Raw genomic sequence first — 10,393 nt, forward strand, 5'->3', positions numbered from 1 at the left:
ACATTCTGGCAGCCAGCACAGCTGAAGACTGCGAACAAGAATAAAATATTATATTTTGATAAAGGTAAAGGTTTCCCCTTGACATGAAGTCCAGTCATGCCTGACTCTAGGGGGTGGTGCTCATCTCCGTTTCGTAGCCGAGGGAGTCAGCGTTTGTCCACAGACAGTCTCCGTGGTCACATGGCCGGCATGACTAAACACCGAAGTGCACGGAACACTGTTACCTGCCCACCGAAGTGGTACCTTTTTATCTACTTGCATTTGCATGCTTTCGAACTGCAAGGTTGGCAGGAGCTGGGATGGAGCAACGAGAACTCACTCCGTTATGCAGATTCGAACCGGCGACCTTTTGATCAACCAGCCCAGTAGCACAGCGGTTTTAAACCACTGCGCCACCTGCAGTCCCAATTTTGATACAATAAAATAAATATTAATTTATTTCTAATAGAACCATGTGCCTTCTTATTCATTTACAGAAAAATACTAAACTCTGTACTCCTGTGGTACCCTTATTATTGGCTTGGTTGGTTGGTATTTTAATATAGGGTTATACTGCTCACTTGCCAAAACTCAGTGCCAATGTGGTGTAGTGCTTAAGAGCGCAGGACTGGGACTCCGGTGATCCAGGTTCTAGTTCCCACTCGACCATGGGGCCAACTGGGTGACTCTCCAGCCCACCTCACAGGGTTTTTGTTGTGGTGAGAAGATTAATGATGGAAGCCATTTTGAGTCCATCGGGAAACAGTGGGATAGAGGCCTAATACATGAAATGTCTGGAGAACCTTGCCTACACATTTTTACCCACTCCAAGTTACCACAAAGGGATTCCACTGCTAACAATGAGATTACCTGAGGCTGTCATGGAGGGGGAGCTTGGGGGCCCGAAGCACCCCAACTTATTTTGGAGGGGGCTCTCGGTGATCCCTCCCCCACTGCCTCCCAAGAGACCTAATTTGACCGCTTTTCGACTGCTGCTGCATCACAGACCTGGGTTGCCAACCGTTCCTGGGAACTTCCTCTCCGCAAAGGCCCGCCAGCCACCCACAGGTGTCTTCTGGCTCTGACACTTCTCCTCCCGGCAGCCTCTGCTCCTCAGCAACTTCTGACCAGCTTGCCTTTGCCACCAACTGAAACAGACTGGCATAACATGGTCTACTACAATCCTTGAGAATAAACCTAACATTTGGAAGTTACGTTCAAGTACACTTAAAAACCCCCAAGAGAAATTGTTTTTTATGAGACTAATGAGAAAGAGCAAATAGAGCCTGCTCTTTTATGGGATGCTTGACAAGCATTCTTCAGAGGGTATTTGATAGGAGAGGGAGCTAGGTTAAAAAAGAGAGAAACAGAGACCAAGAATAACTTAAAGTTAAGAGACTGAGAGAAGAACATAAGAAAATGGGTTGAAAGAAAACCTTTATACAACTTACGGGGACTGAAAGAATTGGAAGCACGAGACACATTAAAACATATGCAGCCATGAGGTGCTTAAAGAGGAGCTGCTATTAGGAATTATATAAAACAGAATTGAGAGAGAAATATAAAAGAATTTGTGGATGTATTACCAATATACCAATATCTGAAGAGCATAAACAACAGCTTGACTCCCCAATAACAGTAGTGGAGATCAGAACAGCTATTCTGAGACTCAGAAAAGGCTACATCACTAGTGTTCATTATTACAAAATTTGGGAGGAGGGTGTATCCATACACTTGCCAAAATTGTGTAACTCAATATTAGTTGGAGGAAAATACCAGAATCTTGTAAATTATCTAGAAGAATAGTTACACCAAAGCAAGGGAAAGACCTTCCCTTAGCAAACAGACCAATTACATTACAAAACCAGGGTCAAATTTGTCTTCTTCCATTTTGACTCAAAGATTGAACAGATTCCTAGTGAATTATACCCACACAGATCTGTACGGCTTGATGCCAGCCCGACAAACAGCTGATGCAAAGAGCACTAAACATTAAATATATGGCAGCTGAGGAGAAACCACAAATAGCAATGCTCTCATTGGATGTACTTCAAGCCTTTGATCGTGTGGAATGGCTCTATTTGTTTTAACTGAAGGAGAAAATGAATTTGGCAAGGGATTTATTAAAATTCTCAAAAGCCTATATGAAGAAGCATTTGCTAAAGTATTGATTAATGAATTAGAGTCAGAAATATTGGCGTTACACCAAGGGACTGGAGACCCCTTGTCTCCTTTAGTATTGCTGTGCTCATGGAACCATTAGCATAAGGAATAAGGATAATATTATAGGCGTTACAATTAGGAACAAGTGGCACGAAATTAACCTTTATGAAGATGATAGGTTTTTGTTTTTGAAGGATCCAGTAAAAAGCATAGGGCATATAATAATTAAATCATTAAAATATTATTAAAATTAAATAGAAGTTAATCAAACTAAATTTAATTAATACAATAAAACAATTACTAGAAAATTTTAATGGTTACATGGGGTTAAAAATTAATAATCAAATATTTACATTATTATGCATAAATATCCCTATATCAGAACAAGAGGAGATTAAAACAATGCCTAGCTTAAACTTCTGCTCTTCCAGTTTTAAATATTTGGGAATTTGGCTAACAAAAAGTATAAATCGATTGACATACACAGAAATGATTTGTATATGTATAATGAAATAAGAGAGAAAGTTAGGAAATGCAATACATTAAAATTTTCATGACTGGGGATAATTGTGGGGGGGGGGTCTATGAGGAATCTGGGCGCCCTTTGGCTCAATGGGCGCAGCAGCAGCATTTGGCGCTGCCGCTCTCTGGAGCCTCTTCCACAGCCCATCCTCCGATTGGCTCCCTCTCAGGCTCAGTTCGGCATTTTTGGGGTCGTCTCGTTGTGGGGGCGGGGGAACAGGCCGCCTGTTCGCCAATCGGAAACCCCGAGAGGAAGCACTGCAGGCGTGCAGGGCGTGAACGTCAGCCCTCCCCTCCGGGGCCTCCCTAAGCGTTGGGCTGCGACTCACACCAGCCGGGGATGACGGGTGCTGTAGTCCAGGCGAGGCGGGTAGGGCAGGCGGGCCCCGCAACCGCGCGCGCCCGCAGCCGAGAGTGCTGGGACGATTGTGGGGGCTGCACTCCCGCCCACGCGTCCGCCGGACCAAGCCCCGCCGCGAGGCGGAGAGGGAGCCGCGGGAAGATCGCCCCATCTGCCGCGCTGCGCCCGCCGCTCCTCAGGCTCCTTCGCGCTTCCGCTGGAACAGAGGAAGCAGGCAGCCCGTGGCGCAGCTCGCTGGATCCCGCGCGCTCCTGCGCGCAAACCTGCCTCCGCAATAGCGCCGCCGCAGGTGCTCCAGCAGCGGCCAACGGCGAGCGGAGCTGCCGCTGGCGGGCCTCCGGAGGACGTGGCCCGCAGCCGAGAGCGCGCCAGGCGGATTGTGGGGACTGTAGTCTCCCCACGGGGACTGCACTTCCCCGCAGTCTGTGCGTGCGGAGGTCGCTGGCGCACCAGAGTGCGGGCGAGGTGAGAGCGAGGATGAGTGTAAATGGCGTGCAATGGCGGGGATGGTGGGGAAATCCCAAAGTCATACATGCATTGATGGGGCCCAAAGGGGCTGGTTATTAACCAGTAGAGAGACCTTGAGTTAAGTCAGGGCTGGGGCATCTGCGGGCCTAAGGGGGGGGAGGTGCTGCTGAACTGAAGGGACGAGGTGTGGGGCCCAGTCCTTGGTCTGGCAGGGCTGCGATCCTCCAGAGGCAGTGGCAGCCCTCCTCGCAGTCGCTCATGACCTCCAGGATGTCCTCTTGGCAGCCGAGGGAGTGCAAAGTGGATGTTTTGCACATTGCCTGGACTTGGAAGAATTGATAACCGCACTCGAGCTGAGTGCAGGTTGTTGTTCAACCATGGACTGTCGCTGGAACAGACCAACTGGGTTCACACAGCCACAGCAGGTAGGCATGTCACCTGCACCCAGCACACTTCCTCAGAAAGGGCTGCACGTTCACCTCATGAAGCTAAGCCATGGCTCGTCCTGCGTTTCAGGGAATCCACTGCAGATTCGCTTGTCTTGCAATATCAGCTATTTTCAGCCAGGTGCACCGCAGACCTTTTATGCCATAGTTCCCATTATTTCCAGCCAGCCCAGCTGGGACTGATGAATACTGAAGTCTGAATGCATCTGGAAGCAGACTGAATGCATCTGGAAGGCAACCTCCCCTGCTGCAGTCTAGCAGCAAGGTGAGGCGTGCCCACAATGGATTTTGTTCTCGTGCGTGAAAGAGGAGGGAAGGAAAGGGGGCAGCTCATCTGCTGGGCGTGCTGGACTGGCCAGGCTGGAGGAGGTTTCTGCCAGACAAAGGTCTCTGTGGTTGGGAAAGGCTCGACGGGAGCCACAGAGAAGTGCCACCTCCCATCCGGCTGATTGGGAGGCAGGCCACATGCTCCTTGTCGTCTGGGCAGAAAGTCGTGCGCTTATCTGAGCTGCTCAAGAGCAGCAAGTACCAGCCGGGCTTCCTGACATGCCGGAGTGGCCATGGGCATGCTCAGGATCCTCGGCCCGCTTCTCGTGGCCCTGTGCGCTTATTATTTCTACAGCCAAGAGACCTTCTCAGCAGGTAAGGTGGGCAGCTCTCCTCTTCCGGACAGTGACCTTGAGAAATTATGTTTTAAACAGAAGCCATTTACACATTTTCCCTTAAGAATCACTGGACTTTGCAAGTGTCCAGTTGTAAGGACTGAAATGGGCAGCCTGGCAACCCTGCCCCCCTTGTACATTAAGCCAAAGAGGCTGCAAAGAGAATTTCGCTTTTCGTTCTCCTGACAGCTGTCAAAAAGGGGCTGCCAAGAGAAAGCAGATCAGGAGGGAATTCTGCGCCAAAGTGAGTGGCTGGCAGATCAGCCCCTTCAAGGCAAGATCCTCTGATTAGTTCTGGCTGCAGCAGACTTCTCTCATCCCGTGTCTTTCCCACCTGTTCCCAAAAATAGCTGATCAGGAGGATGGAAATGCATGCGCCATCCCTTTGAGCAGAGTTGCAACTTTTACAAGTTAGCTGTCAGGATTCAGGCTTCCTTTTACGATGGGGTTATGATGGTTCGAGTTGGGATATAAGACAGGGACAGACGCCTGCTTGGGCACTTTGAAGGGACTATCAACTTGGAGGTTGTAAAGACACTTTTGGGGGGGGGCGGAAAGGAGGGTGGGAAAAGCCACAGCAGGCAGAAAAAGGTTTGCATTCATGAAGGAAATGGGGGCAACTCATATGTTGGATGCACTGTGGGTCACTTGTGGGGCCAGGGAGTTAGTGTGTCATGCAGATGTGCCCAGTTAGCTTTTATCTTCTTTACTTTCCTCTATTTCCTCATTGGTAAGAAGCGGACAGCTGTGCCAAACCTGGCAAACAACAACTCAGAGCAGCTGCAGTTTGGCATTTTCAGGTCCCTTACCGTGTGGGGTGGGCTGGCGGGGCACGTGTTGGGCTGGGGACCTGGGGGATCTGGGCCTTGCAGGACAGCTTTGGGCCACAAGGCAAGATCGCCGCGCAGGGCATTACTGAGGAGGCTGTCGGCACATTTCCCTGCTGCACCTGCAGCACTGGGTGTCACTGCCTCCTGTTCACCGCTCATTTCCCACTGTCCCCATTTCTCCCTCCTTCTCTGCTTTGCTCCACAGGATTGTCCCCTTGCCCAGCCTTCCCCAACCTGGTGCTGTCAGAGGCTTTGCCCTGCAGCTCCCTTCATCCCCAGCCAGCAAGGCTGATTTTCAGTGCTAAACATCCAGAGGGGCCCAGGTTGGGGAAGGCCACCCTTGCCTCTCCAGAGGACCGCGCCTTTGTGTAAACTGGCACTGCAGACCGACGGGTCAAGCTCCAATTTTTGCCTTTGGTTAATCGATAACGTTGGTATGGCAGAACCAGAACGACTCCAGCAGCCCTGGCAGATTTCTCACTCAGCCGGGGAGCATTCTTGGGAGCTTCCTGGTCATGTGGGGATTCAGCCCTGGCCCACTGCCCAAAGTCAACCATGCTCTCTGTTGTCACCCCCCTCCCCTGAATGAGGGAACCCCAGCTCATAAGGGCCCCCAGGAGTGCGGAGGCAGCAAGTCGCTCGACTGCCTCTTTCCCCCCTGCAGAGATGATGCGAGGCAAACGTGTCCTGGTGACGGGCTCCAGCACAGGGATCGGGGAGCAAATGGCCTATGAGTTTGCGCGGATGGGGGCCCATGTGATGGTGACGGCCAGGAGGGAGGAGCAACTCCGGCAGGTAAGCTGGGAGGCCTCCACCGCTCGCCCACTCACAGTCCATCTCCCGTGGCTAACTGGACACCCAGCCTCTCCAGATCCATGTGTCTCCCTGCTGGTCGTGCCTTGGCCCCCGGGAGTGTTTCCCAGGGCTCCTGTCCCGGACCAGGGGTTCCTGTGCCAGCTGTTGCACTGGCTGGGTGCAGCAGGGTGCCCAGTGCCAAGAGCAGATGGTGCCCTCCCTGCCCCCTTCCCTTCTGCAGGCCCTGGTGAGACCACGATCCCCTCGTTTGCAGACTCTGTTCCAGCATAAGCAAAGACAGGAAAAATCCAGTTGAAGGGGAAGCTGGGTGGGTGGGATCTGTCCTGCCAGGTTCTGGGTGCTTTGCTGTTCAATGCCTGGGCTTGGACCCTGGGAACTCAACCATGTCAGCACTGAAATAGGGTTTTTTAAGCAATACTGGAAAGGATGGGAGTTGCGGGGTGCCTTGCAGGAAGCGTGTGTGGTCCTGAGCAGCAAAACGGAGCTGCCCTCTGGGATACAGGCTTATTTATCTGTTACGAACCATTCAATGCCACCCTGTCTGCTGAAAAGCCCTCAAAGTGGGGCACAGCAATTTAAAACCTCTGATTCCCCCCTCCCTCCTGTGCCCTCCAGGTGGTTCAGAAGTGCCTGGAGCTGGGGGCAAGCTCTGCTGCATACGCTGTGTCAGATATGAAGAACCTGACCTCTGCCCAGAAGGTTGTGGGAGAAGCCAAGGCCGCCTTTGGTAAAGACGCGTGCTGACGCCTCCTGCCGACGAGGCAGCCGCGGTGGCGCAGGCCTGGCCGACCAGGGGAAGCTAGAGAACGGGGGTAGCATTGGACTGGCGGCCCCGAGCCTGGCCGGCCCCTGCTCACCCCGGAGCGCGGTGCGGCCAGGCACAGCTGAGTCATGTGGCCAGCTCAGCCTTGGCGGTTGGAGCATGGAAGGCCCAGGGTGAGAACAAGGCAGGCCTGCAAGTGAGGACGGGAAGGCCGAGAGCAGGGCGGCCTCCGGCTCCCCTGGAGTGGCCAGAGATGGCAGGTCCACCCCACTTCACCTCCTGTCCAGCGCAAGCTGCGGCAACCTCGCTGTGCATCAGAGGGCAGCCATGGCTCCAGGAGGCCCCGCGCCCGAGCCTCAAGGGGGCCAGCAAGGGCCCTCAGGAGGCACTCAGAAGCAGGGAGCCGGCAGCAGGGGGCAAGGCAGCTGTGCAGCACCTTGCACCCCCCCAGACCACAACCCTGCGTGCTCCCGGCTCTCATAAGGGCGGCCGCTTAAGTGCTCTGTGTGCAAGCACGCAGGGTTGCAATCTGGAGGGGTCCCGTTGTGCGCAGGCAGGGGAGCGCCCGTGGAACACCTCTCACGCGTTTGCAGGGCCAAGCTGACCCTCCTTGCAGGCACCGGAGCATCCAGGCGGGACGCTGGGGTCATGTTCACCTGCGTCTGGATGCAACTCGCTGAAACGGCCCTCTTCACTTCCAGGGGGTCTTGACATGCTCGTGCTGAACCACATGGGAGGAAATGCTGTGTTTCATCCTTTCAAAGAAGACATGGAGTTAGTGATCACCTCTATGACCATAAACTTCCTCAGCTACGTGCAGCTGACGATTTCGGCAATGGACCTTCTCCAAGAGGCTCATGGGAGCATTGTTGTCGTGTCTTCTATGGCTGGTAGACAAGGGAGTCCTTTTAGGAGCCAGTTTGGATGACTAGTAGGCTTTTAGTGCTAGTATGGAAGGGCTATGGAAAGAAGCAGAAAAGACAGCGAAAATTATCTACAGGATGGAGCATATGACATCTGGCATAGTTTTGCTTAGAGAAAGGTCACTAAAGGGAGACATGATCAAGTCCTGAAACATTTGGTGGGCAACAGGTTGGGGAGGGTGGTCCTACTGTGCTCTATTCTCAGGTGAATTGTGCCTGAATGTACGTCACCCTGAGCATCGAGGGGCTTGCTCTGGGCAATCTGTGGGACTGCACCTTTTGTGTAGGAACCTGCCACATTTAACTTGTTGGGAAGTATCGGAAGCAGAAACTGTTTGGAAACTGGCTACCCAGAGAGCCTTCTGGCCATTGGGCACTATGAAAGTTCCAGCAAGCAAGCAAGCACCCGCTTGCTTCTTAGGCCTGTGGTGCATCTTGTTCACGGCCTCACAGAAGATGGAAGAGGGACCACAGCTCAGCCTTAGATGGCGTGCAGAAGCCGTGGGGTTCAGCCCCCAGCAGCCTCTCCAGGCAGGGCTGGAAAACCCCTTCCTGAGCCTGCAAGGAGAGCCCTCGCTGAGGGCCAGTGCCAGCGGCACCAGGCTGGGGAAAGTGGGGCAGACTCTTGTTTCAGCTTCGCCTCTGTTCACAGAGTCGTAAGATCTGAATTGCTGGATTGCATCCACTCTTGTGTTTCCCACAGGCCCTAGCTAGAAACCTCTGTGGATGATGGGATCTGCAGCTCAGGAAGGCTAGTTTACAAGCTCAGGTCCAGGCAGCCTTAACAGAGGAAGTTCTATCCCGTAGCAAAGCGAGTAAGGCAACCCTCCAGTCTTCCTGGGAAGTGGACCTTACTGTTCAGAAATGAAATTGTCACACTCGTTCCCACAAGCTTCTGCAGCCGTCCACGCTGAGTGTTCTGCTCTCTGTCCCAGGCCGCATCCCTGTCCCGTTCTCCACCGCGTACGCCGCAGCCAAGTTCGCCCTGGAGGGCTTCTACAGCAGCCTGCGCACAGAGCTGCGGCTGCGGGGGGTCGACCTGCCCATCACAGTGGCCGTCTTGGGGTACATCGACACAGGTGAGCCCAGCCCAAGGCCCCTGGCCCCACTTGACCCCACCCAGAGGAAGCTAATCCCGGTTGCGCTTCTCCCACAGATTCTGCTCTGAAGCTCATCGGGAGCAAAATCAATATAGAGGCAAGCCCGAAAGAAGACTGTGCCCGGGAGATCGTGAGAGGTGGCGTGCTGCGAAAGCGGGAGGTTTTCTATCCTTACTGGAGCACCAAGCCCCCCCTGTTGCTCCGGGACTGGCTGCCAGAGCTCTTGGAGCAATTCCTTAACCAAGCATACCTCCTGGAGAAAATCCTCTGAAAAGGGCTTGTGCTGTGACCTTGGGTGTTCCAGAAAAGGTGTGCCGCACTGAAAGTCATTCCTCAAGTTAGCCACAAAGGAAAGTGGCAAAGCGTGCAAAACTTTCATTTCATTAAAACTCTATAGATTTGTAGGCAATCAGGTCACATTTATTATTATTATTATTATTATTATTATTATTATTATTATTATTATTATTATTATTATTATTATAACATGTCTATGCCGCCCCTTGCCAAAGCCTCGGGGCGGCTTACAACACAATAAAATACATTGAAATACAATAGCACATAATAAATTACCATTAAATACAAAAATACAAAAAAAAACATTGAGTTACAAACATAATAATATAAAATTAAAATTATCAGTATAAAATAAGTAAAATAATATAGGAGGAGAAAAGAGAAGGAAGAAGAAGTTGCCCTGGCCAGATCATATATTTTAACAATTAAAATGATGTTTAAATAAAAAGGTCTTTACCTGGCGCCGAAAAACCAGTAACGACAGTGCCAGGCGGTCCTCTTTGGGGAGTGAATTCCATAGGTTGGGCGCCACCGCAGAGAAAGCCCTCCTCCGAGTACTTACTCTCCTAATTTCTTTCATGGAGGGTTCCCGGAGAAGGGACTCTACCGCAGATCTCAAAGGGCGGTCGGGCATATACGGACATAAGTGCTCGTTCAGGTAGCCCAGACCCAAGCCGTGTAGGGCTTTATAGGTCATAATCAACACCTTGAATTGGGCCCGGGCTTCAATGGGCAGCCAGTGAAGCTGACGGAGGACTGGAGTCATGTGAGCATAAAGCCCTGTCCCTGTCAGCAACCTGGCAGCTCTACTTTGCACCAATTGAAGTGCTTGGACCGTCTTCAGGGGAAGCCCCACATAAAGCACGTTACAGAAGTCTAGGCGGGAAGTCACCAGTGCGTGTGTCACCGTCGCCAAGCAGTCGAACTCCAGGTAGGGGCGCAGCTGATTAATCAGCCGAAGCTGAAGGAAGGCGCTCCTCGCCACCGCTGTCACCTGAGCTTCCAAAGAAAGCTCCGGGTCGAGGAGTACTCCTAAGCTGCGGACCTTATCCCTAAGAGGGAG

The 10,393-nt window shown here is 52.2% G+C and overlaps 1 protein-coding gene across 2 annotated transcripts; it reads left to right on the forward strand.

The window, feature by feature from the left end:
• Positions 1–3,412: 3,412 nt before the first annotated feature.
• LOC123035532 (hydroxysteroid 11-beta-dehydrogenase 1-like protein B) lies at positions 3,413–9,442 on the forward strand. 2 transcript variants are annotated; one of them, XM_044453853.1, is made up of 6 exons: positions 3,413–3,490; positions 6,096–6,226; positions 6,863–6,974; positions 7,712–7,900; positions 8,869–9,012; positions 9,090–9,442. In XM_044453853.1, the coding sequence occupies exons 2-6, from the start codon at positions 6,098–6,100 to the stop codon at positions 9,302–9,304; spliced, it is 789 nt and encodes a 262-aa protein (XP_044309788.1). In that variant the 5' UTR covers positions 3,413–3,490; positions 6,096–6,097; the 3' UTR covers positions 9,305–9,442. The 2 variants fall into 2 exon arrangements, with proteins under 2 accessions (XP_044309788.1, XP_044309787.1); XM_044453852.1 differs by lacking the exon at positions 3,413–3,490 and adding an exon at positions 4,458–4,581.
• The last annotated feature ends 951 nt before the right edge of the window (positions 9,443–10,393 follow it).

This window comes from Varanus komodoensis, unplaced genomic scaffold, assembly GCF_004798865.1.
Source record: "Varanus komodoensis strain SLA01 unplaced genomic scaffold, ASM479886v1 scaffold7_1, whole genome shotgun sequence".
Taxonomy (NCBI): Eukaryota; Metazoa; Chordata; class Lepidosauria; order Squamata; family Varanidae; genus Varanus; species Varanus komodoensis.